Source organism: Rousettus aegyptiacus, unplaced genomic scaffold, assembly GCF_014176215.1.
Source record: "Rousettus aegyptiacus isolate mRouAeg1 unplaced genomic scaffold, mRouAeg1.p scaffold_m13_p_15, whole genome shotgun sequence".
In the NCBI taxonomy this organism is placed as follows: Eukaryota; Metazoa; Chordata; class Mammalia; order Chiroptera; family Pteropodidae; genus Rousettus; species Rousettus aegyptiacus.
The window spans coordinates 9,689,190-9,716,928 of NW_023416290.1; the positions used below are offsets into that span (position 1 = coordinate 9,689,190).

General features: G+C 40.5%; 1 protein-coding gene across 1 annotated transcript in view; it reads right to left on the minus strand.

The window, feature by feature from the left end:
• PREX2 (phosphatidylinositol-3,4,5-trisphosphate dependent Rac exchange factor 2) overlaps nucleotides 1-27,739 on the minus strand; it is a 221,736-nt gene that overhangs the window by 12,342 nt on the left and 181,655 nt on the right. Inside the window, exons 36-37 of the mRNA XM_016152975.2 lie at nucleotides 15,884-15,950; nucleotides 15,451-15,641 (exon numbers count right to left, since the gene is read on the minus strand). Coding sequence (XP_016008461.2) covers nucleotides 15,451-15,641; nucleotides 15,884-15,950 — 258 coding nt within the window. The remainder of the gene's footprint in view (nucleotides 1-15,450; nucleotides 15,642-15,883; nucleotides 15,951-27,739) is intronic.

Consider the following 27,739-nt stretch of genomic DNA (forward strand, 5'->3'; position numbering starts at 1 on the left):
TATGGTTTTACATGTACCTATATGGTCTAGGACGCTGCATGCCCACGAAAGCCAGGAAGCATCACTGACAGTTCGTGTTTAAAAATCCATTTTTTGACAAAGCATTTGTTAGGTTACTTGACGGACCATAACCTTTTTCTCCTTCTGAAAGTCTCCTCTATCCCAATTTTAAGTCCTCATTGATCTTACCATTTTAATCAATAATGCTCATTACACCAGCTGAATGAAGCTAAGAAAAAAAAATCTTTACCTATTTCTAATCGCACTGAAATACCTCTGTGCTTCCTGATAAAGCATGACTTCCCTTACTCTACTCGAAACAAACACTTATTCATAGTGAAAGACTTTTAACAGTCTGCCTATAATTTTTATCCGTTTTCTAAATCCTTTTAAATTGATTTATTTCTTCCTAGTTCAAGTGATAGTAAACAGCATTACTGCAGCAAATTATCTGCCAGTCACTTTAAAATATTTTACTGTAATCTCCTGATCCATCATTGTGGCCAGTAACACGCTTTCTGACAGGGTAATGCAAAGTGTCACTTCTTTAGAATCAATCATACACACGTTGTCTAATAGAAAAATCTACCTTAAAATGGATATTTTCTTTCACCAGCATATTTAAAAAAGATGGGTTCATTTATACTTGCTTTTTCATACTAATCACTGTGTGTATTCTGATTAGGTCCCATGATTAATTTGCAAGTGTTTAAAAGGGAAAACATTGCAAAGAGACAACTAGGTCAAGGTGGGCAATATGCCTGCATCTGAGTCACAGGTGATATTCCCCGTGGAGACCCAGTTTTTCCACGACAGGATCGTAGAAGTCCATTCTCCTGAGTGAAGCTACAGATACACCACTTTTTATCTCTGAACTATCTCAATCTGAATGTCAAGTGAAAAAAAAAAATCAGCATTTACAAAAAGCATTTTGCTTTTGGCATTGTCTGAAAAATTCTAGGTCCCCACAGTGGCACATGGTTTTTTACTGGTGTGTAAATGTATATGCAGAGTCCCTTCTCTCATTACCAGCGAGACTGATCTCTAATCCTGGGCAAGAGAGGAAAGGGAGCCACCAAAGGCCACAACCCTATGCAAAGCCCATTCGGTATGAGATTTCCTGCGTCCTCCACCAATTTCCTTTCTAGCATTGCCTCTGTTCTAATAACAGACAGTACATTAAATTTAAATAAATCTATTTTTTTACCCCATCCCAGAATATATGGGCCTTCAATTTTCAGCAACTTCTAGCTGAAATGCTACTTAAAATTTTTTTAGACAACTCTTTCCCTGGCAGTCACACACAGGCAAAAGGTCACAGAGTATAAACTGTTATTCACAACAAGGTAAATATACCATTGACATCAAAGAATGTTCTTCCATAATTTTAGTAATAAGACATTCAGGTAGTAGCTCTACTGAAGCATACTCCTGAGGAAGTTCACTTGACAGGGCTGTAAAATTATAAAGAAATCATGAATTTCCCCATAGAAAGAAAGAGCAAAAGGCCAATATATCTGTTTATCATGAATAAATCTTCTTGACCTATTTCATATTAAAAATAGATCCCACATCACTCAGAGATTTAGCATAGTTTTAATATGATAAATGTGACCTGCAGCTAATGGGTCCAATTTAATTTGAAAGGCACTTTGATTTAGCAGTGCTCAATGCTATGGTAGAGTCACAAAGAAGTACCTTTCTATTCATTCATTCATCTATGCATGCATCCATCCACCCATCTGACAAATATTTTTGAGTGTCTACTTTGTACTTACAAGTACATTAGCTGCTGGCAAAAGTGGATTTACTATCTAGCTACAAAAGGTTGAGTTTTAGGGTCCCTTACTTGTATGGATCCCTAAGAACCTGTTTATATAGTCTCCTGCTTTAAAAAAAAGAATTGCAAAAGCAACATGTTTTAATTGGAAATGGTTATGACTGCTGTCTTTTTATATCCTGACTTCCCTCTGTCATGTTCTGTAGCATTTAAATGGCCATGGTTACATCTGGAACTAAGCTAAAGTAAGCAAATTAGGGATGCATTTAGGTTGGGTTTACTGGGACCAATGTATATGATGCATAGTCACTTCCATTTATATAGCTGGGTTATTATAATATCCTCATGTAGACATGGATTTAAATCTTCCTCCTGCCCACTGTACAATTCACCCAATGCTGAAAGGTAGGAGTAGGACCCCAGGCTATAATGCAATACGCTTCAACCAGAGGCGCCCAGGAGAAACAGGGCTGGACATGCACAGAGCCAGAAGTTGCTCTGTGGAATGTTCTTTCAAACATTATGGTTCAGGTAGCAAAGGGCCTTATAGAGCTTTTTATGTGTGACGACAATTAAAAAATTGATAAGATAATAGAAAGAATGTTGATGCTGAAAGGCTTTTTGAAGTAATGAATAATTTTTTAGTTGATATGCAAAGAAAAGACTATTCTCTATGGAAAATTATATTAAAATTATTATAATTTGAGGTGGCAAAGAGTATATCACCCAAAATGTGCGAAGAAATGTATAGAGGTGTGTCAGACAATAGAGTAATAAAAGTTTTCCTTTGTTTTTCAGATTTTAAAATGCTTGTGGTGTTTATCAGGATTTTAAACTCTGTAATTTGTTTTTTTCCCCTCACATTCTAAATAAATATTAACTTTTATTTCTATTTTGCTTTATAATTTTCTATTCTTTTTTTAAAAGAGAACACTTAACTTCGACCCCCAAAACCTTCAGCCACATCACTGAGGATGCATCAGCAAAACCAACCCCCATTCGTTTAGGTGATCAAATTTTAGTGAGAGAAAAAATTAAAAAAAAAAAAAAAACATACAATATTGGGTGGTTCTAAGGTATCCATGAAAATAAATTCCGTAGGGGAATGCAAAGCAAAACAGGGCGGACTGGCAGAGAGGTGGGAAGACTGTTGGCGAGACCACTGCAGGGTTAGCAAGGGCAAAGCTTCTGAGGTTCATGCTCGTGAGGTCGGCTTAACGACAAGAGCAGAGCTGATGTTCCAGGGCGCGCAGGGAGGGGCTGGGGGTGAAGTTAGAGAACTGGTCTGGGCCCCAACATGCACGGCCTCGGGGGTCAGAGTTTAGGAGTACGTGGGCCTCTTATTTATTTCTTTGGTTGATAGAAAAAGAATTTCAACATTAATATTAATAAAAGAACAATCGTTAAGTAGATTATCAGTGATTTCCTAAGTACCCACCTTTGACATCTTAGCAATACAATATCCAAAGCATCTTTAGTTGCTCCCCAGGCAACGTTTGCGAAAGGAGACTCTTCATCCTGATGTTTAATTTTCTCACGTAGGGCCAATGCATCATTCAGAATATATGCCTAAGGACTGCCTGAGAACATGCTATTTTGATAATATCTTTCTCATGATTTATATGTCTTCATGTAATTTCATGTTTATATTTAAAATCTTATAGATTTAAATTTGAAAAAACATGAAATCGTTTTCCCTTATTCTAGGAAAGTCTTTTTTTCCCCTTTGATTAACATCCAGGTCCATCAACCTTATTCGAGTGGCTGTCAGAAACACGTTATTTGGAATCTACTCAGCTGTGGTTCTCTGTGATACCGTAATAAGCTGGTTTCCTGGGCAGCATTCGATGTTAGAGAGAAATAATGAGTATCTATTTCAACCCCAAGAGAACAAAGGAGGTGAAATAAACAGGACCATCAGTAGCTACTACTGCTGTTTTTTATGACGGATGGGAGGTATTACTCATTTATCGCTTATCCGTATTCCTCGGGTTCAGAAGAATACACTTGCAATCTTAACGGAATCCGGTTTTCACCCTGTCAATGGGACAGGTTATATACTTTTCCCCTCTACTGTAGTTTGAAAAGTATACACCGACCCCTTTGAGTCACTTCGCTTGAAAACCCAATCCTTTGACTACCTTTCGCCCATCGTCATCATTAAAGGGAACTCGTGCAACAGAGCATGGCTGCCCGGCTCCCCCTGCGGCTCCCTTCTCAAGACCTGAGACCATGGGTGCGGTGAGGGCAGCCGCCCTCTGTTCTCGCTGGTTCGGTGTAGAGCACAGCGCCTCGCACACAGTAGAGCTACATAAGCAGTTTTTTTTTTTTCCTCAGTGCATGAATGAATAGATAGGTACCAGCGTCTGATTCTTTTCAAGTCCTAAACATTTGTCTTGATTCTTACATACATTGTACTCTTGGTTTTTAACACCAGGGAAGAAAACCTCCTACCCTTGAATTCAAGGGGAGCCTAGTCTTCTGCTTCTTAGTGACCTTACGAGCTGTCGGAGGAAGAGTCTAAAAATAAGCTTCCGTAGGGTCCAATGGTCCATGTGATTCTATTTCTTATAGATCAGAGGCATTAACTCTTGTATTTTTCATACTCTTCTTTTATCTTATCGTCACCCATTACTGTGATTTTTTCCCCCACTTTATTGAGCTATAACTGACATATAACATCGTATAAGTTTAAGGTGTACACGTCCTGATTTGATGCACTTATTAGTTGCAAAATGATCACCACCACGGCATTAGCTAACATCTGTATCACGTCATACAATTATCATTTCCTTTTTTTGTGTATGAGGAGAACATTTAAGATCTATTCTCACGGCATCTACTGTGATTTTTAAAATAGTTCTTACATGGTTTCCCGTATTTTAGTAAGCCTGATTTAGTCATTTTAAACAGATGCATTTTATATTTCTAACTCTGGATATGCTATCAGATACACAGATTAAGATGGAAAAAAACCAGAGTGTTTAATTTACTATTGTCAGATCCTGTAGGAGATGCTTTCACATATATCTCCTGTTTAATCAGTCTGCCGTTTTCAGAAAAAAATCATTATTCCTATTTCACCAATAAGTTTCTGAGAGACCAGGTGATGTAATCACGGTCACAGTAAGTAACAAGATTCAAAACCAGTTTTCTGATTCAAAATCCAGGGCTCTTTCCATGACTCCCCGACTGCATCACCTGGATGACTGCATTTAGAGAATTCCAGCTCCCCACATCTATAATTCAACAATCACAATCTTGGACTCAGAGTTTATACTTTCAATGCATTGTTTTGGGAGAGGTTAATTCAGCCAGCCCAAACCACTTCCCCGTGAAGGGAGACCTCATCAGGCTAAAATGCGTTCATGATTAAAAGGAAACTAGATTCGAAGCATGCTAAGTGAGTATATCGACTGCAGAGCAATCAAGGCGGACTGTGTTCCTTCTCCACTACAGAGCTGCATTTTTTCCACGCGAAACGCACTGTTCTGTGCGGAGTGTGTCATTCCTGCAGGAGTCTCATTCCCTCTGGCTTCGAATTACCTGTAAGCACCGAGCACAGAGCATCACTGGGAAAGTCTACTGACGACCAGAGGGAGGCACCTGCCGGAAGAAGCTGTTTAACGTGGCGCGGTTAGTTATCTGTTCGCCGCTCTCTTCTGTCACCTCACACCGAGAGAGAACTGTCACCTCACACCGAGAGAGAGAACCTGCGGGCTGAGGCGCACTGCGAACCGGCGACCAGTCCGGGCTGGCCGCCACGCTGCCTCGCGGGCAGCGCCTGCCACGGCCAGGCCGGGCTGACCTCGCGATCGCCCCCACCTCGGGCACCCTCAGCAGTGCATGGGCGACAAATGAACGGTTAAGAACACTGCCACCAGTCAGCGGGGATTTCAAACCCCAACCCCTTTGTCCTTGTTCCCCTCTCAGGGAGAAGAGACTCGTCTCAATAAAACAAATTAATACATTTATGTGAAAAAAACGGCAAACAGGCTGTTTGTTTTCGACAATAAAGAAACCACTTGTCTTATACGCACACGTACACAGATATAATAAAATATTGAACATTTACACTCTCCCTTCTGGGAAATGTGAATGACGGTCTACCAATAGCTCGATCCAAAAGCCAGGCATCACTCAGGCAAGATTCCAGTACATTCTACAGAAAACCTCCGGATGGCTATCAATACTTTCAACGTGATTATCTGACTCTTGTCAAACAGACAGTCCTGAGGGAACCTTCCCATGGCTGTGCTGAGTCCGAGGTTTCCCAGTCGGCAGCTGAAAGACGAGGGGTTAATGAATTTTTTGAAAGGAAAGCAGAGAGACCCCGAAAGGGCGGGTGGAAACCGACCGGGCAGAATGCACCAGTGAACGGCATGTCGCTGAGGCGCGATCCCGGCCGCAGAAGCGGAGCCGAAGCGAACCCTCCACTCACTCCGTACATCCCACGGCAAAAGAGCGATCAAGTTCAAGGCGCACGTTTTCAGCATTACACAGAGAATTAGCCACGGAATTCTCATTAAGGATAATGGGACTCCATTGCAGCTTTCGACACGTGCCCTGGAAGTTCTCCATGCACGCCTTTAAACTAATGCTTGGAAATCAGCTGCCAGGCAAACTCGCTCCGCGTGCCTCCTTCCTTTCAACTCAAGCACATTAATGTGTGTGTTTCAAAGTCACGGTGGGCACAGAGGCCATCGATGACCTTCACGGACGAGAAACTAAGCGCTCGGGCCCTCGAGCAGGTATCCGTGATGCTGAAAACGTAGATGAACATGAACTACCTATGTGGAACTTGGGACCTTAGCCACCAGGTTGGAGCCAGGTTCTCTACACGTTAGATTTTGCAGCCTGAACTCGCTCACCAACTTATTTCATTTCTGTTTTGTTTCGGGGGATTTCCCTGAATGGGCTGGGGACCGACCGCGGCTACCCAAAGTTCTTCCACGTGACCTTTCAAATGCCACCTTCTCTACTTCGCTATCTGGCCTTCGTCCTTACTCTTTACAGGGTCTTCGATGACACCAGCACATGGGGGTGGGGGGTCTGGTACGAGATTTCGTCCGTTTCCCCAGTTCTTTGACACCGTTCCATGACTGCCCTCTCTTTGACCTGTTTATCCAAGACGCTGAAGCTTTATTTGAAGATTTTCGTACCTTTCTAGTTGATCCTTTAGTGTCTTATTCTGAGGCTCCCCCTGCATCACTCCCTTTAGGAGGGCACACAGAGGACCCGGCAGGGGGAGAACTGGGGAATATTCACACTTTTTTACATTCCCTGGGGGATCTTTTCTCCACTTCCACGCTTGGTGGCTGATGATTCCTTTCTCACACTTCTCTGCCTTCTCCTGGAATATCACTCTCCTGCTCCTAACACCTAAAGTGTATTTATTCCCAGAAAATTCTTGGTAACATTTTAAACCCAGCTCACATCCATCTCTGTGGAATCTTCCCTGAGCCGGTCCCCTTCTCCTCTCTCCCTGTACTAATTTATCACCCCCGCTTCTGTTTTTACATAGCCCCTGGCGCGCATGTGTGTGCGTGCGCGTGTGTGTGTCTTTATGCATGTGTATCTCTTTAGTCCCTGCTGACTATAAATCAATTAGAGGTCATTCATAGAGTGTACCACAGACATCTAAGACTCGACAGGTAACAGATTAATTCAGCATCCCTCTCCATATTCCACTCCAAGAAAAACACATATTTCCCCCCTGAGGCAGCTCCCTTTCCCGGCCATCTTTCCAAGCTGGACGGTCAGAATCACAGACTCCCCTCTCTCTTCCCGGTTCTCTATTTCTCGCCCATCGTCTCATCTTCTTTACTACCTCGTCATCGCGTTGGCATCATTCCTTCCCTTCTGACCTTTGTGTGCCCTCGTTTGGGATCTCGTCATCTCCTGCTGCCTCATTGTACAATTCTGGCCGTACCCACGTCTCCCTCCTCGTTTCATCATAGACTGAGACGGTGACCTTCCTTTTTAAACTATTTTTTAAAAAATCTAATCATGGCATTCTTTTGCAGAAAACCCTTCATTGGCTTCCGAGGGCCTTCAGGAGAGTCCCAAGCCCTTAATCTAGCAGGTGGGACCTGCCATTCTCCAAGCCCCGTCTCCCCGCTAGCCTCATCTGCAGCTCTGCGTTCATGTCACTGCCCAGAAATGGCAGAGCCCCCCACCCACGTGTGTAGTACTCTATTTCACACCCAGTGTTATAGTTGTACTCTCCCTGCTACCAGGATTTAAATCTCGCTCCTCCGTATTCCTCCTGAATATGGTAGGCGACCTGTTGCCAATTTAGGATTCACATTATTAAGGCAGAAACGGCAGCTTCCATCCTGCCGCAGCCTCCACACCGTCTGCTCCCCTGGCTCCAGGTTCCCGTAGAAAAAGGGGCAATTCGTAAAGGACGGACGTTTAGACTGAGACATTCGTATTGGCGAGAGACCTATACTTCTTCTCTCCTCAGGAGGATGGGAAATTTGGTTAATGGCATTTATGAGAGTAGTTATAAATTTGAAGCTAAATCGCTAAATTTGAAGCCCTCACAAATATCCCCCAAAATGACTGGAATTTTATTTTGCTTTTGGTAAAATTTTGCAGATTTAGGAAAAACAATAATTACAGTTTCTTCGAAATAGGTTTTAAAGAATCATGCCCTGCTGAATAAGTTGTAGATTCTATATTTGTCACTGTTAAATAGCTGAATGTAAGTAAAATTTAATGATGTAGATACTTAAATTTTACTACTATTGTCAAATGGTAAAATTGGGTTTGGCAACTATAGATATGAAATATGAACTAAGAATAACTTAAATTAGTTGTGTTTAAACAATATAATATTAATTATAGCATAGTGAATGCTAAAAATAATAATATAATTAAATAACAAATGCAGATATAAAATATTAAATATAACTAACAATTATATACTTAGGTTCTTTTATGAAGATGTGTTTAATGTATGATGATCACCTGGACTGTCCGAGTTTTAACAATGGAAGGTAATCGCATACAAGTTCTTGTCCTATACGCACTGAGGTTGATGACAATGTCACATGATCACTTGAGGTCTGAGCTAGAAACCTCTGCAATAAGAAGTCTTCCTCACAGGTACTGCTTTAGTCCTCTTTCACAGCAATCTCGTCTTAAGGAAACAGTGGACATTTTAAAAGGCCAGAATAATGTGATGCACTCATTTTAAATTGCAAAGGAAAAAATCTAAGTAGCAAATACATATGCAAATTTGACCACCTCTTCAGGGGAGAGAACTTTTATAAAAGATAATGAGAAAGGCAAAAGACTGATACTCCTATTGGAAATATTTGATTTCCTCCTATAATTTTAAGAGAACAGGCCTATATTATTTATCTGGTTGTCAAAATTAGCATAAATTGTGGAGTTTTATTTGCCTATCTTACAATTCAGTATAATCTGAAATTCTGGGTTTACTTTTATCTTTTCTCTCAGCTTACTGAGGAATTATTAATTGACAATTATTAATTGCATATAGTTAAGGCGTGGAGCCTGATGATTAGATATATGAATACATTGTGACATATTCATTGCACTTAAGCTAATTAACATATACATCACCTCACATAGTTACCATTTCCTTCTTTTTTTCTTTGTGTTAAAAACACTTGTGATCAACCTTCCCAGCAGATATCGGGTACATAATACAGTATTGTTAGCTGTAGTCACATAGCTGTACATTAGATCTCTAGAAATTATTCATCCAGTATAAGTGAACTTTTGAAACCCTAAACCAACATCTCCCCATCTGCCCTTCTTCCCAGCCCCTGCTACCAACCATTCTATCTTCTGTTTCTATGAGTTTGGCAGAATAATTAAGATTCATACTTCTGTCATGAGTAAGATAGAGTTTGTCTTTCTCCCAGAGACCCATTATTGCAGTATTGTATTTTTTCTCATTAAAGATTAGAGCACAACTTTTTATTTTGATTTTTGATTTTTTGTTTTGAGTCATTTATGATTTTTTTAGATACCAAACAAATGAGAGTAATTGATTTAATCATAATCAAATCATAACTGTTAAAGGAAAATAATAAAAAAATGCAGCTCTATTTAATGACAATTTTACATGTCATCTCTGTCACTGCTATTACTACCTTTATATGAAAGAAATGTTTAAGTCCAGTGTGTTTCATATTCCTGACTATGGAGCATAATTTTAGAGCGTCTTATTAGGAAAGTATAGTATCCTGGGATTGTGAGTTAGCAGAAATATTTCTTCTGTTCCATTTAGCCATCTTTCTGCAGATTTAAAATTCAAGCCCTTCCACTAATCTTATTACCAAATCTCTCAGATCATTTTTGCACATATGCACAAAAAATGAATACATTTAAGACCTACATTTGCTGGTTGTGTAACTTGTTTTCTGTCCTGTGACTGGAATCTAACGTGCGTACGGAAATCCCCAAAGTACATCTCCTCCTCTGACTCGACGATTCGATTACCCAGTGGAGAAAGATCCTGCTTCATCACAGGCTCTGTTAGGGTTCTGATTACCTGAGTTGGGTCACCTTGAGTTGCCCCACTTTTATAAGACTCTTCATTTTTTTTTTTTATTGGAGCCTATTTGTCAATTTGTCCTTTGATGTCATAATGATGACAGAATAAAATATTGCTAAGAAAATGTCCTTTAAGTTTCAAACTAAAGTGGTTTTTTAAATTGTTAATCGATAGTTACTTGAAAAGATTTTTTTTAATTGCTTATATAAATTGAGAGTTATTACACTGTTTCTTCATTTGAAATAAAAAGTGTTCCATTAACCAAACTGGTAATGCAGAGTTCTCTTTAGTTGTTTTTCTATTTTAACTCCTAGATTTCATTTTTCTTATATATGTTTATAATCACACTTTGGGTCCTAACTTATGGTCACGTGATGGGTTATATAAGCTGGCACTAGCCAGAGAAGGGGAAAGAGGGGTTCCTGTGAGAAGTCAACCACTATCTGTAATACTGTCAAATGTGGAAATACGTTTTCATTTCTAAAAAAAAAAAAAATTTGGAACTAGACCCCTTTTAAATTATGTATAAAGTCCTTTTAGTTTCTAAAACTTGACATGAATTTCTAGTCTAACACTGGAATACACAGATGGTAACTAGCTTGATGCTCGTCATCCTTGTTTTTACTAATGAGAATAGGTTGGCCAGGCCACAGACTGTTTCTTTCTCACACAGAAGATAGTGGTGACACTGGTGGGTGCCAGGTGGCAGTGACTCCCCAGTGCAGTGACCTCCTCCCGATGGCCTGTTCACAACCCCTCCGGACGTTAGTTAAAAATGCAGGGCCCTGTTTCCTGGAAGAGATTCATCCTCACAATAAACCATGAAGCTAAGAGGTAATTTACATGTATAGATCTCCAAGGTTTTGGTTCAAAGACATCACAGGTGAGCCAGAAGCATGAGGCCTGTGTTCAGGTCACCTCCCTTCCTGCAGGGTCATCCTGGGACTCTGATACCCCAGAAACACACCATTAACAGATACAGAGAGCACTCGATGACAACTCCCTGAAACGAGTCCTTAGAGGGAAAGACTGATTCCAGATTTCTTGCCCCCACTAGAAATTTCTTTGACATATCCTTTCAGGCAGCCTCTGGAAATTTCTATCCATTTGTTAGGCCTGGTGAAGGGAGCAGAAGCTAATAGAATTGGGGAAAACAGTGTCTGTTTTTGGACGCAGTAAGAGTCATGCCTCAGGTTTTATAACATTTGCACTGTCCCAATTTATATTGGTTAAAGAAAAACAGTTGGCTATTAAACAGGGGTGGGAATAAAGAACCCAAACAAAATGAAATACTTCATTGAATGGAGGAATGATGCAGTATGAAATAAAAGGAAAATTTCGAACTCCCTGTAGCATGCCTTTGGATTGCCTGCAACAAATCACTGGCATGAGTACAAAAGAGAACTTTAAAAACCACAGTGCTGATTCAATACTTTAAAAATGCTCACTTTGGCAAAAGGTAAAGTTGTCCATAAGGCAAGTACATGGACAATGTTTAGCATAAATCTCCGTCAGGAAGAAAATTCAAAAGACGTTGAAATGACTGTATTTGTTGACCAAGGAAGTGTAAATTAAAGTGCTACTGAAATATCACTGTCTATCCTGTAGAGAAGCAGGATACATAAATGGATGTTAACACCCTTTGCAGACAAGGCAGGGTGAACAAGCCACACAACCACCTCATCTTCTGGTCACGTCATGCAGGAGGACAATCCTTTGGGGGAACTTAAATAGTAATATATTAACCAGAAAGGTTTAAATTCTTGGACACAGTGATACTATCTGGAGGATGTTTTCTTTTCTTTAGCTTAACAGAAAATAAGTTGAAATTTGAGTAGCTACATAAAGATGCCCCTTTTCAGGCATTACGTGCAGTGGAGAAAGAAGAGACACCACTAAACTAATAGTCGAGTCAACTGTGGTGTAACAACTCGTTGGAATATTATGTAACAAATAAAAGTGATAATGAGAAAGTCGAAATACATGTATAGTTGCTATGAGCATAAAGCAGATTATTAAACTACATATACTTATAAAACTATGTTCAAATGTGTGTTGTTTGATAGAAGTTGCAAGAGATGAAGCAAAATGAAGGCAGAAGAGGCAAGTCGGGAGAGGAAATTTTGGAAATTTTCCATTTATTTAACTACCCTTTAATACCATGTTGATAGTTCTTAAAAGGCAAAAACCTGATCTTAAACAGAAACACCCCTTCCGCTATTCAATAGCAATAAAGATAGTTAACATAAGTTAACGGTTGAAGAGTGTGTGGGCAAGAAAATTCATCAGTAGAATTTTAAGGCACACAAAGGATTACCCTTGGAAAGAGAATTTAATAAAAACAAAGCCAGGCTAAACGCCATGAGGAAATTTTAATAATTCATCGTGAATTCTTTTCCAACTAATCTCACATTCGCTGCCGTGTGCGGCTCTGCCATTTAATTCACGTTGGAATGAAAACACCTAGGCGTTAATGTTAATTAAGTTTGCCTTTTCATACTGAAAAATCGCATTCTTCTCTTTAATATCAAACATACACAGTATAATTTAATACCTCAAATATACTATAGATTCTCTCTTTTTGCAAATTTCTGATTTGCAAAATTGGGATTCTGATTCCAGTATAAATTAGCACAGATTCTACCTTCATGAAAATCTAAGCACAGCCTTTGCTACGAGATTAAAGATAATGTTAATCCCCCATTTCATTCTGTGTAACGGAAGAACAAAACCACACCATTTTCAAACATTTTTAACCTTAAGTTCAGTATCTGTCATGAGGCATTTGTGCCTACACCTCAATAAACATCTCCAAAATGAACCAACTAAAGCTACATTTGGAATTATAGAAATGAAAAATGAAACGTCTACCAAATTCCAATGTTACTTCTGATTCTAACGCACCGAAGAGTATAGCAATAATAAAAGAGTCGTGGAGCATCGATCTTTTTCTCCTCTGCAACATCAGTCAAATTCTCAAACTCTTCGTGAACTATCTGAGAATAATTTGGACAACTTGGTCAAGGTCCTAGGATTCAACGGCAGATGTGCCTGCATTGACGCTCAGTCAATGCATGTGGAGGTAAGAGAGCATGCTCGTAGTTTCGGAGACTGAAGTGTCCCCTTGGTCGTCACAGTGGATCCAGTCCTCAGATAACTATGATCCAGGGTAAGATAAGAACACAAATAATCAAGGCGACGACACTTTGCTGAGGCCACGTGGCCTCCGTGCTGTTCCTGGGACGCGCCCCTTGAGCCTCCATGTTTGCATGGCTGCTCCCTGCGATGACCGAATGTGCTTCCTCTGAGACAGCTGCACACCTCCACACAGGTCTCTGACGCAGTCCCTCACTGGGACATGCTGTCTCTTCTTCCCATCCTATCACCTGCTACCCCTCTGGCTTCTGTTCTTTTTTGTATTTCTTACATATTTACTTGTTTATTCTGTCATGGTTTCCCCCAACATAATACAGCATAACACAGCGATTAAATACTATATGAGAAGAGGGACTTTATTTCTTCAATGCTGTATCCCCAGCAACTAGAATAGGGCTGGTACATGGTCGGCACTCGATGCAGGTTTATTGACTGACTGAATGAATGGGAACAGAATGAATGAACGTGACTGGATCATGAAGGAGAAATCACTTTTCTGCTAGTCAAAAATTATAAAATAATTTCATGTGTTCGGTTTCAAGTGATTAGTTTCAATTACGCTCTTGATAAGGTTGTCATAGAGCACAAAGTGCACAGCAGTTAAAATCTAGGGGGAAATTCTCTATATTGTATCAACCATGAAAATGTAATGCTCTTTTCAGAGGAATAAAATCTCGCCACACTTTAAAAGCAAGAACATGCTGTGCAGGACTTGAAAACCAGAATTCAGGAATACTGAGTTGAAAGGGAATTTCACACATGAGAACCTGCTGCCTTGAATAGCCTTTCTGCCCCTTTCTGTTTCTTAAACTTGACCCATCTGAACCTAGTCGAAACGTCGCCTTGCCCATGGGGGGTTCCCAGTTCTCATCATTTCAAAGATCTATTTCCGCTATGAATCTTATTTTTTTTATCTGTCACTTTGCTAGGTCATTTACGTTACCTAATAGTCTAGGTTTACTTGTGTTTTTTTTGTTATTTTTATTATATTTTTGTTATCTGATGATGTTATTATTTTTGTTACGATTTTTTGATATTTGTTGTTCATACTTTATGTCTCTAACATGAGCGTCACCACCTCCTATGTGACATGGCCAACAGCAACAACAGCAGTCCTTTGTCTGGGTTAAGTAAGTACCGAGTACATCTGGATGAACAAGCACCACCACCCGCAAAATCCAACAGGCCCAGAACTCACAAGAGACAATGACTGTTGACAGAAGACTCTCTGACTTCTCAGCTTACAAGGAGGACTAAACTCTGCCCTATTATTTCCATCTACATCTTCCTCGGAAGAAGGAGAGGTGACAGAAGAGTAGCAAGTAATTATAAAAAGGACTCGACTTGGGGTTCTTCACTCACCTTCTGCGTCTGATGCAGCTAAATGAATCCATACGCCTACCGTGGCTGTCCCCGACAGAGCACAGGTTCCTAAGACAAAACGCCTGGATACGACCCGTTCACATTTCCCCTTACATTTTCAAGAACAGCATATCGTGTGGGCTCCTGGACTATAATTTTGCCAGGAGTGGGAAGACAGTACTAACTCCAAGGCAGCATCTAGCTCACAACAATCGGGCCATAGGGATCCAAATCACTGGTGAGCGCAGTGAAAAATGTTTTGTTTAGCTCACTGTATCAGCTCCAACCAAGAAAGTTCCTATACTGAATAAAGTTGATGCACGATTTTGTATCTAAAGTATAAATCTTATAAATTCAAAGGTGATAAGATTCTGGGCCACGATGATATAAATGTAGAATTGTATTTCATTGTATAAATAAAGAATCACTGATAACAACAAGAATTAAAGCCAAGAAATAGTGTGTAAGAATGATCTATGTTGAAATTATCTTATTCCAAACACATCTGAGGCCTTAGTCTCCAGTTATAATGTCACGTAGCCAAACTGTGAACAAGAACCACCCAAAGAAACTCGGTACAGCAGAGACGCAGACGAGAGAGGGAATACTCACGCACCGATGCACGCCGCTGTTGCACATGATGATGTGGCAGGCCCCCAGCCGGCTGCACAGCTCCGAGGACACGGACAGCAGCCCCACCCCGGAGGCGCTGCACGCCGTGTTCACACACGCGGCCGTGCGCTTCGACCTGATAAACGAGGCTACCAGGCGATAAAGCTCGTCCAACGCATTGAGAGGCCGCATGAGCTGCAAGAGCAAAGAGAGGAGCAGAACCGTCAGCGTATTTCGTAGCAGGAAATCCTTTTACAGGGAATACGATTCCCAGTTGTTACGACTTCTACTGAAGAGTCTACAATATCTTATTAGGGAATTAGAAACTACAAATATTTATAATTACATGCACATTGCTCAAGAACGACAGTAGAAACATTAAACAAGGGAGCTCTTTAAATGGCAAAACATCAAAAAATGCGATCATTTCTTTTTACCTTATCTACATAGGCAGCCTTGGATGTGGAGTTTGGTGGCGAATTTGACTTGTCCAGGTAGAATGCCCTGGAAGAATCCAAAGAATAAATTATCATTTATTAAAGTGCGTGAAGACATACAAGTTTCACTGACTTCCTTTTTAAGACAAATGAATATACCAAAGTGTTGAATATGAGGACGGGTGAGAAAGTAAAAAAAAAAAAAAAAAAAAATGTCAATTTTTAATTCAGAAAAATGATTAAAGCTACATTGCATGTTGGGCGGCCTTAGATTATTTAATTTGTCTATGTCTCAGTTTCCTCTTTTGTAATTTGGGGATAACATTAGCTTCCACTTCACAAGGCTTCCAAAAAGATGGCAGAAGTTAATGCAAACAAAATGCATTAGAGTGGATAAATGCTCATTAATATTTGCAATAATTAATATTATTACGAAAGTTGAAGAAATATATTTTCTTGTATTAAAGAATATTGCACAGTTTTTACTTATTGTATAAGTGTAAGATTATGAAAAAACACTCAAAAAATTAATTTTAAACAGACTAAAGAGCCGGATTTTTTAGCCACTAAGCTATGCTTAGATTGGAAGCTAAACCCTCTGAGGATACACTGGCTCTTTTTTTGTCACAGACTGTGACTGGTGACAACTATTTTAATACACTAAGTGGAATCTTAGTGGTCTGCAATATTTAAATGCAATTCCCAAAGGTTATTGCTGAGTTTGCTTAGCTACCAGCTCAATATTAAACAGAAAGTACTGGGAATGACTCGTGAAGGCAGGAGACATTTTAGTTATATTTAACCTAGTATCTACTTTGGATGTAGCGAAATTATTTTCAAGGTGCTAACATTTAATGTTGATGTACCAAAATAAGTTCCATAATATTAAGATGATGGTCAGACTAAATATTGAAATAAAACCGATTCGACTGGTGTTTTGGAGCATCCTTTGGGACCTGAAAACATTAGCAGTTTGTTATCAAATGCACGGCAGTACAAGCAAAACCAGTGTGGGAGGACGTTACACCCAGGGACTTTTGAGTCCCATTAGACACACACACGCACATGCACGGACACACACACATGCACACGCACACACGCACACGCACAATGCTATTCCCATGTCTAGTAATAATATTGTTCAGTTTTTGTCCTTTTAAGATAAAGTAGCAGGGATTAATCAAATTTTACCCTTTAAATTAAGAAAGCTTTACTTATAACTTCCAAAATGAAAATTATGCTCCTTCTTACTGAGCATATTTATTCATCTCTCAAAGACAAAGTTCAACGTAAAGTTTTAAAATAGGTCAGCACCCAGAGCTGGTTGCCGCTCATTATATTTCACGCTGGTCTCCGAGGAGGTTTCCATGTGCCGTGTTGGCACAGAGGCGGTGCCTCGAAGCTGGAACCCACGGAGATACCTTGATGAGATGTCGCCATGCCTCTCATCAAGTGTCTTTGGCAGAAGAAGAGTACACAGGTCCACGGACAAATCATTCCCTTCGCCTGAGTCCCACAGCTACCTACTGGCCCCGAGCATACAACGCTGCCCGGAGTGTGGGGTCAGCAGCAACCCCAGGCAGCGTCCGGCTCATGATGACTGGGTTACGGTGACACAAACCATTGCAAAGCAGAACGTCCATCAACTGCCATGAAAATAGTTCAATTTTCCTAGCTGAGTCAGTATCTTCTAAGAACATTGGATGGAGAGGGAAATCAAAGGAATTTGAGGTATGTAAAAATGTCCTAGATTTTCCCCAATATCGAAAAGGGATAAAAATAACCTAAGAGGATTGATGTCATGAGAAGAAGAGCGAGTCTGAATTACGTGGGGTGCGAAGACACGCAACGAGGCCGGAGCCTGGTTAGAATGAATGAGCGGCTTACGAAGAGCCTGGAGCAGCGCGGCCCTGTGCGGCCGTGCAGGCCTGAGGAAGGCTTAGGTTTTAACTTGCCGCATGACCAGAGACGGGCTGCTTTATAAACGTTACTCCCATGCATAAAAATTCATGTTCTTCTGAGAGATCCGAGTGCCTTTTCATTTCAGTTACACAGGTACACACACATTTGGGCTGATGATACTGTGAAAACTCATGTGCACACCAACATGCTTGAACACATATTAGCATTGTGCATTTTGCTTGTCCTTTTAAAGAAATGAAAACAGACACAGGTGAGCCCTTTGTTTCTCACCCGTCCCCACTCCCACTCCTGCTCCAAAGTCTCGCTCCTCAGGGTAAACACCGCCCCGAGCTGGCATTCGACACCTCCATCTTTCCGAGGCCTATGAGCAGCGTGTAAAAATGGTAGAGTCTTAATAAACATTTGTAAACAAATACTTAGGTAAGCGACTCTTTTTATTTCAAGACTTTCTAGATTATTGACGGATTACACTCCTTTGTTTATATTTTGAGCATCTAAAATATCCTTTGCCAGGCCGTTCCAACATTTTAATTTCTTCTGGGTCAAATTTACTCTCGATGGTTCAGTTCATTGGCTCTTCCTCGGTGTTAGGCTTCCTCGTGTGCTTTGGAATTTTGTTCTGCAAGTTTATTGGAAGTGGGAGAATTTTTAATTTAGTTCTATTTAGTTTTTTTTGATGCAGCTCCATCTCCCATCTCTCGTCATCTTTCTCTTACAAATGAGTCTGTGCTCTTTCCGTACCCGGAACCACCCATCTATACGCAGTTTCACATCGATGATTCGAGGATTATGCTGCACTGGCATCTGGATGATCACCAGTCGCATCGCTGAGCCCGTGCTGTCTGTGTTAGCTTCCTCTTGCCATCGTAAATCCCTCCTATTCCCTTAAATCCACAAAAGCTATAGTCTCAAGCAGGAGTGGGCGGCAGAGTCGTCACCCTTTGCTCAGAGGCGGAGGAGTCCTTCTCTGTGCCCTGTCTGTGAACTGTGAGGCTGGCTCTGGTTCTCTGCCTAGTGTGGAACGACTTTAATTTCCCATTGCCCTGGAGAGGTTGTACCGGGCCCTGCTGTCCACCCCTGGGGCCCAGCAGGCCAGGGGCCTCAGCACAGCTTACAACTCACCGCTTGCACTTCCTTCCCATTCATGGGTCACGGACATGACAAATTATGACCTCAGCTATGACTTTTACATTTTCTGTCTTCGAATTTAATCTAGCACTGCTATAGGCTTGGGTCGGAGGTGGTGTTTCAAAGCCAGGAGCCACAGAGATACCCTGATCAGATATCCTCATGCTCGCTTCAAACACGCTCAGTAGAAAAAGTAATGCAGTTAAACAGAGTACACAGGTCTATGGACAGAAAAGTTATTTAGACTCCCAGGGTCTCGAATACCTCATTTTTATAATGGATATTAGAATTATCTAATAGACCGACAGCATAATGTTGAAGATTAATCACTGCACATGATATGCTCACTACTGTGATAAGCAAATAGGATTCACTTAATAGACAATAATAACTATTATTCAAGTACACACAGTAGGAGGAATCTCTTGGAGCATTTTTAGCCATCATGATGGATAAAAATAAGGCCTATTGCTTTTTGCTTTCCTCTAAGGCCATCTAAAATATTTTCTGATCCATGCGAAAAAAGAAGATGAAGGTAGATATTTAGAATCTACATAATTCCACAAATCAGTGCACAAACAGAAGTTTGGGTCTAAAAAGAAAGTAACCATTTTTAGATTAAAGAGAAGAAGAATGTCATTCATATGGCTTAATCAGGTGCACTGGCTTAGAAACTGCGGATCTTCCATACCTTGCATCGTTTGGGAAGAAAAAATATTCTGTAAGAGACCAGGGATGGTTAGTACCTCCTGAGGGAGACCTCGCTACTGCAAACTGCCACTACTCCTGGCCACACTGAGCACTCACCTCATTTCTCAAAGAGATGTTCTTTAAAAAAATAATAAAGAAAAGCTGTCACCAGTTCAGCCAGTTCAGAGAAAGATCACGCCGATCTAATTCTGCTAAGTTCACTTAAATGGACTTGGCGGCAATCTTCAACTTGTAGATGGGGCAAAATCTTTTTTTTTTTTTTTTTTTAAATATATTTGATGAAGACAGCTAGCCGAAATATAGCTTTTATAGATTTAAAATAAAGAAATACCTACATCACATGAAACCTTATTCCAGAACAAGCTCATCTTTTCTAAGCTGCTATAGAGTAGACATAAAATAGAAAAAGTATCTAAAGGTATAACTGCACCCTTGAAAACACCGTTAGAAGACGAAGGCCAACTACAAATTCAGAGTTGTGCAAGTGGTTAATATTCGTTAATCTACGATTATAGAAAGCAACAAATCATTATAAAATATATCTATGTGCTGATGACGTCCAGAGAAAATAACCATGAAATATAGCCACCTTGTTAGTCTTATCAGATTGACATAGCTCACAAGCATTTTTTAAACAATTATCTGTTAACATAAAAATCTGGACGTGAGGTTGCAACCAATTTTAGGGACTCCCTATCAGTAAAAAAACAAAAACAAAAACAAAATGCTGTTCCACCAGGTATTTTACTATCCTTACGGTTTACAGGTATTTATAGAACTTCGGCACTTTTTAGAGTGTGGGAAACTGTGGACAGGAAATAAATTTCTACTGTACTTCCCTTAATTGCAAGTCTTACAACGCGCCTTCCTCAAAATTTATGAGAAAGTTAATGGTGAGACTGGACTCGGGCCAAAGCTGACCATGGTTTATTATGCTTCTGAGGCTGGAAAGAACGCAGTCCTGGTACTTTGTCTCACTGTAGCAAATCTTATTAAAACCATTTTGAAAGTGCTGCTGCTACTTTATATAAGCTGAACCATAAGTTTCCTCATATGCTGTCATATATCAGGCTTCACTGTCACGATTTTTCAAATTAACTGCCATATAAAAGGAATGCATATAATAATATTTTCTTATTTAGTATAGAATAAAATACTGGTGAAAAAGGTGGTAATGTCATAAGTTACAATCAGGTGTGATATAAATATATCGAAATTGAGTAACTACAATGAAACTAAGCTTGAGCGTTTATCTCATACCACCTCGTAGCAAAGACAGATATATCTATAATGCAAAGTGGAAGTGATAGGTAAGTTAAAAGGTGCAAAAAGTTACTGGGGTGTACCCAGACGAGGAAGAAGGAAGGTCACGTAAGAATACGACGTAGGAGTCAGACTTTGACGGGTGGGATTCTGGACCGAGCCAAACGGGCTTCGGAAGGAGCACGTCAGGTCTGGAGGCAACACCATGAACAGCAGAGCAGACACAGACAAGGTTGGGGTCACTGTGGCTGAAGGGTGGGTTCACGTAAGGTAGGGAGAGGGAATGCCAGGCAAGCAGGCGGGATCTGTGTTGTGACAAAGCTAAATGTCAAACCAATGAATCACGATTAATTTGTTAAGCAGTAGAGATGCACTACGTGGCAAACACTCAGATCCCAGGAACAACAACAACAAGAAAGTAAGAATACATGGAAAGAAATATGTGATACAGAAGATATGAAATTTTAGGGACTTCAGAGCTTCAAGGGACCCTAGAAATGAAAAGCATCATTCAGCTTTCATGATAAAACCGAGGGAATTGACATTTGCCATGAGAGAAAGAAAATGAATTTGGGGAACATAGAGATTAAACATGTAGAGTTATGCAAGTTAATATATTAATTTAAGAATCATGAAAACGCTTTCTCCAATGGGTAAAGAATTAGGATCACAGTTCTCTAGTGATGGGCTGGCGCTCCAGGGATGGTCAGGTCTTTACCTAGAAAGAGACAATGCAACCGCTTGATGTAAAATATTTAATTAAACCTAATAAACTTGTCGTAGGAGATACACAGAGGTTAAATCAGTGACATTCTTTTCAGTTAGTACCTTCCGTCCTTATCTGGGCATGTTAGAAGATATCTAATTTTCTAAGAGATGATTAAGGCGTTAGAGCCACTGGTGTTTTATAAATAAGAAGGAACAAGTACAGTATTCAGCCCAGACCTCTGCTATGTTCTTGTTTCTTCTCCAGATCGTTGCTTATGAGATCATCTCTATGCTTATAATAATTTATGGAAATTTGTCACTTGGCCAGACTCACCTATACTCCTTTTAATATCATGTTCTATGCCCAAATATTCGATTCTGTATTGGGTAGTTTTTGGATGTTAGCATTTATTCATTTCAAATAAGAACTATAACAGCGTTTGGTTAATTATGGCTTTTAGTCATAGAAATGATCGGATATGGCTATTAGTCACAGAAATGACCAAATGGTACCGCAGCTGACCATAGATGTGACTGAGTGTCTCATGAGTATTATTGTTGAACTGAATTCAGCTGCCATAGCACATAAATGAGGGGAAAAATTCTAGAGAAAATCTCATAAAAAGACACTGATCTCTTGTGTAAATGAATATCGCCAGACAGATTCAACCCATGGCCACAAATGAGTAAAGAATACATGATGAGTAAGCAGGTGGGAGAGTGTTAATTCGCACGCCCACCCCACGCACTTTCCACACCCATACTCACTAGCCTTGGCTTCTCTGGAATAGGTTTTATTTAAAGCTACGAGAAGAGAAATCCTGAATATGGAGATAAACTTTAATTTTCTTGGACAAATGTGTGTTTGTCTTGTCAAAAATGGAGCGTCTCAGGTTATACTCATCAGAGAACTGCTTATTATCAATTAACGGCTGCATTTCTACTTGAGTGTTGGGGGCGAAAATGCCAGAAGGTTAACAAGACAATCGAGTGACCACAGAGGGCAAGACTTTTACACACACACACACACACACACACACACACACACACACACACTCACATAGCACTTCTCTGAGACGTCTCTTATTCCCTGAAAACAGACTTATGGTGTCAGACACAATGGGGTCGGACCCCAACGCTTCCTCTCTGTCGCTAAACCTTACTTCACTCTCCTCCTCTTGACGGCCCATGATCAGTGACGTGACGTGATTAAAATCCTGTTCTCTGCTTTCCCAACACTCCTTTTCTTCACTTCCATTTTGTCCCTCTTTTCATGAGTCTGCTAGGGTGATATTTCTTTCCTGTACCTGCGGCAGGTATATATCACCATGGTCACCGTCTGCCGTTAAAATACTGCAGCCCTTCCAACAGCAACGCCGTGCCCGCCCACTCTGAAACACGGTCTCTGTGGGAATGGCAGTTGGGAAATTAGTCAGCAGAGACGAACAGTAGTTGAATGAATGAACTAACGAATGAAAAGAAGGAAGGAAGAGAGAAAGAAGGTAAAGTAAGAAAAGAAAAGGAGAGAGATGACAAAGGTGAAGGGCTAGAAGGGGGAAGGGAGGGGATAAGGGCGAGAGAGAGAGAGAGAGAGAGAGAGAGAGAGAGAACCTTGAAAATAAGAACGCCTTTCCAATTCTAAAGTTTAACTACATTAAAAACAAAACATCTCGCATACCCAGAAAAATAAAAACCACTTAAGTCTTAAGGAATATTTCTATTTTTAAACTAATTCCACTTAATTTAATAATACTTGTATCTCCAGAAAGTGTGGCACTTGCCTGTTAAGGGGTAATTTCCATACGAGTCCTGTAATGCCCCAGACTTACAGTGAGTTGACAGGCCAGCTCCTGCTCCTCAGCGTCTTTCTCTATATTTTCATTTGCCTCCAGTCAGCCTTTAAAATTACCTTTCTAAAGGACAGTGATTTCACTTAAGTCACTTAAAGTCATTTAAATTTCCCCAGAACCCAATCTGAGTATTCAAGGCCTCTCTCAACGGTTTTCCAACAGATTTCTTAGGCCATCACTCTCCTCTTCACGTACCAAGTTTATGGTCCATTCGCTCAACATGACACCCACGTGGACACCTCCCCCGCCCTCTCTCGCATTACTCCCTCTGCCTCGAATTTCCTCTCACCTCTTTCTGCTTGGCAAAAGTCTGCTGATGCTTCAAACTCCGGCTCAAATGTGACATCTTCTTGAGAACTTCCCCACTGAAACAAATTGATCTCACTATACGATGCCGAGTCGCACTCATTCTGCTACCCTTGCCAAACGGCATACTCTTGGCGGGCGGAGAGTTTTTTAAAATTCGCAATCTCATCACCAAGGACAGTGCCTGACACACGGCCTTGGTGTAGTACTGAATGGAATCGAATTTTATTTCAAGAGAGTTATAAAGGAGTTGGAGTTACCATCCTATCAAGAAACTAAATTACATATGTGACCTAACAAAGGAAAAGTTATATTAAATGTCTTAATTTCAAAAACAGATGAAATAATTATTATGTACACTTTAGAAAAAAATTCTTCATTTGCAGGGAGCATTTTTCTTAAGCTTATAAATATTAGGCTACATCTCAGTTAGCGCTGAAGCCCAAGACTTTAAGGAGAGTATTTAATAATCTTCAGGACTTAAAATTAAAGAGTAATCATCCCTCCTCAGTGAGGAGAACTTTGATCAAGAAAAAAAATATTCACAGAGTCTCCTGCAAGCCTCACATATATAAATGACTCTAGCAAGAAATAATGCAGCAATTTTTTTTTAAAATAAGAAAAGATTAAAATAAACATGATTAAGCAGTGTTACACGGTTTTAAGTACTTAACTGCTGGCCGTACACTTTTAAATTGGAACCTATAAAAAGCTGCACCCTCCTCTACTGCCAAAATTCAAGGTACCTACACACAGCAAGACATCTAATGTCAGTATTACCCCGGAACTCCTGGTAACATCCTACTCTGCTTCTCCGAGTAGGACTCCTTCCTCTTCCCCTCCCCCTCCCTCTGCCCCTCCCCCCCCTTTGTTTTCTGCTTCATTTCGCTGTTCTCACTCTGAACATTCTCCTGGGTTATCTCATTTTCTTCTCTGAAACCCAGATCAGTACATGTCTGAACTCTAGATCTGTGCACTTTTTATTAATTTGTTCGATAAACAAATAATAAATCAGACACAGTGCCAGGCATTGGGGAGAAAAGGGTGAATTAAGACAATATTTATCTGCAAAGAACCTATGTTTAAAAGAGGACAATAAATAAGTGATTATAGTCCAGTGTGATGACGGACAGAAAAAGGTCAAGGAGAGCGCTGAAGCACATTAGTGAGCCCCCTGGGACCAGCAGGTATTAGGCGAAGGGCATAAAGGTCTTTAAGGCATAAGGAGACTCTTAAGAGTGAGAAGAGGGCTAGTTTACTGGGATTATAAACTTGAGTCTAGGCAAAGCTACTCACTTCCCTGGAGAGAAGGGAAGGCCTGAGAAACGGCAGTTGAGAAATTGGCCAGTCGAGATAAACAGTAGTTGAATGAATGAACGAATGAATGAATGAATAGAAGGAAGGAAGAGAAAGAAGATAAGGAAAGAAAGGAAAAGGAGGAGAAAGAGGGCAAAGGTGAAGGGCTAGAAGGAGGGAGGGGGGAAGGGGACAGAGGGAGAGAGAGAGAGAGAGATAAAGCCTTATACCTTTTTTTGTCATGGATTCGGCTATGTTGCATTAAATGAAAGTGAAGATGCAAATGATGTGAGATTTCAAAAACTTTTCCCTTGCCCTTACTGTTGATAAACAACTGCGAACCTGTCCAACCTCTCTGAAATCCTTGTCGTACGCAACAACAACCGAGGGTCATAAAAAACACCGAGCCTACACTATGGTTTTCTGGACATAAGGACAGACTCCTAATACTCTCACTGAATTACTCCAACGTGTATTGTTTTCACCTCTATTGAGGTACAGGGCACGGTTCCCTGATTTAGGAATACGGCAACAAACAGAGACAGAGCCCGCCCCCCAGGAACAGTGTACGCCTCAGGTGTGAACACATCCTCCCCTCCCAGGTAAGCATCTCAAGAACCTGACTCCAGAACCTTCTGTTTGGGAAAACAGACACTCCTATCACCGACTCTTCCTACGTCTGCTTTTCTACTCCAGGGCGGGCCTGTCCGCAGCGTGGTTTCCAACAGCCTTCTCACCCAGCCACAAGACGAGCCCGTTCTCCCTTCTTCGAGATCTGCTCTCAGCTCACTTTACAACGTCCACCTCATTCTTTAGAGAACACACACACATAAATAAAGGGCCAAAGTGACATCTCTCACCAGCAACTGCATTTTAAGTCCCAACCTGTGTCTTCCAGCTCAGTGCGACTCAAAAGGTACTTAGCAGACTTAAATTAAAAAAAAAAAAAATTCGTTAGCGAGAACTGCAAATGTATAACAATTTATATTGCCTCGATGCGTCAATATCCGAAAGCACTTGTCTTGTTGAACAGGGCACAGGGTGGCACAGTAAGACCTACATGCTGCGATGGCAGAATAGCCGACGTGGCAGGGCCACGTTGCAATAAGTGGTGGTCGGTCATCGGAGGTTAGTTTGCCAGCTATACACCAAAAGTGCATAAAAAGTGAAAACATCAGCATTCATTTCCATTTAAAACTTGTCATCTCTACAGTCATTTTGTTAACCAGAATTTTAAGAATTGGTGGCTTCACATAATAATTAGAGAAATCAAATTGGTAATATTTATCCATCATCTATAGACTGGATTTTTGTTAAGAGATTGCTTCTAAAACTTTTCTTCCCGCTCACACCCCTGGCAACATATCTCTGTGAAGCTGGGTTTCTTCCACTAGTAGGGTTATTAAAACGGCGTAGAAAGAGTTTGGAGGTGTAGTTTTCCCTGTAAGCTATGCTACCGTTACAACCTAGATTAGTCACCAAGCAAGAAACTAGCTCATTTCTCATAGTGAAAACTTTAAATATTGGTGTATGCAGTGTTTTGTTCAAAGCATATATAAAGACATTGAACATGGGGAATTGCGATTTCACTCATAGCTTTTAATTTGGTTGCATAATAACAAAAATGACTTTAATGGCAATTCTTTATCAAGTGCTGAAAGAGTCTAGTAGCATTCAAGTGCAGCAGAGCAGAGCTGAATGTGACAATTTCCATTTAGCTTTTAACTACACAAGATATAAAAAGCTCCTGCTTCTAGTGCTCTCCATGGAGGTGCTTAGAAGCATTCTGCAACCTGTCATCGGCAGAGTTGGGCAACCACCTCTTCTGTCTTCAGGCTGAATCCTGGACTGGAGGCATAGATGAGGCCGTACAGCCTTCTAGAGCTTTTTCCACGATCGCTTCTACTCTTTTATAGTTTTCTGGTGTGAGATCAAACACTGTATCTGGGGTTATTCTCAGGAGTATCTGCGCACAAATAAGGCTCTCCCAGGTCCACCATGCAGAGAGTTTCCATGCAAGTGCCCTCTATGTCTTCTTGGCCGGCAGCAAGGTCAGCTGCCCCAACACTTAGCTCCCTGGGGAAACCTTGAGAACAACTTTATTTTCAGAGAAGGCTGCTCCGCAGGAAACCCATGAAACCCACCTTCAGATGCAAAGTCTTTGTGATTAGCCACTACTCCTAACGTTAGGCAAATACTGAGGATTGCACAAATCTCTCAGCTAATACTCACAACAGCCTATAAAGCATCAGTAGCTCCGATGGACAAATGAGAAAACCAAGGTTCAGAAATATTAAGAACTTGCCTCAAGTCCAACAGCTAGTCAGTGGAAGAGCTAAACTGCAACCCAAACTTGGTCAATTCCTTGCCCTTTGGTATATTAACCTTCTGTTTCTTCTCAGTCACATTTACCTCAAACCAACTGAAAAAAAAATTTCCCATGACCTAAATGTCATTTGGCTAATTAAGAATATTTTTTTCTTCTCACTTGGCTTATAAGAAATGCAATGTCCTATTAGATGGAGTAAAAATACTTCTCCTTAAGACTAGAAAGGGATGTCTTCATCTATTATTCTCCATTGTGTTTTCTGAATGTGTCTAATTTTACATGAGTTTGCTGATATCTTTAGTAGATGAAGTTTAAGGTTTATATAAACTGAAACACATCTAA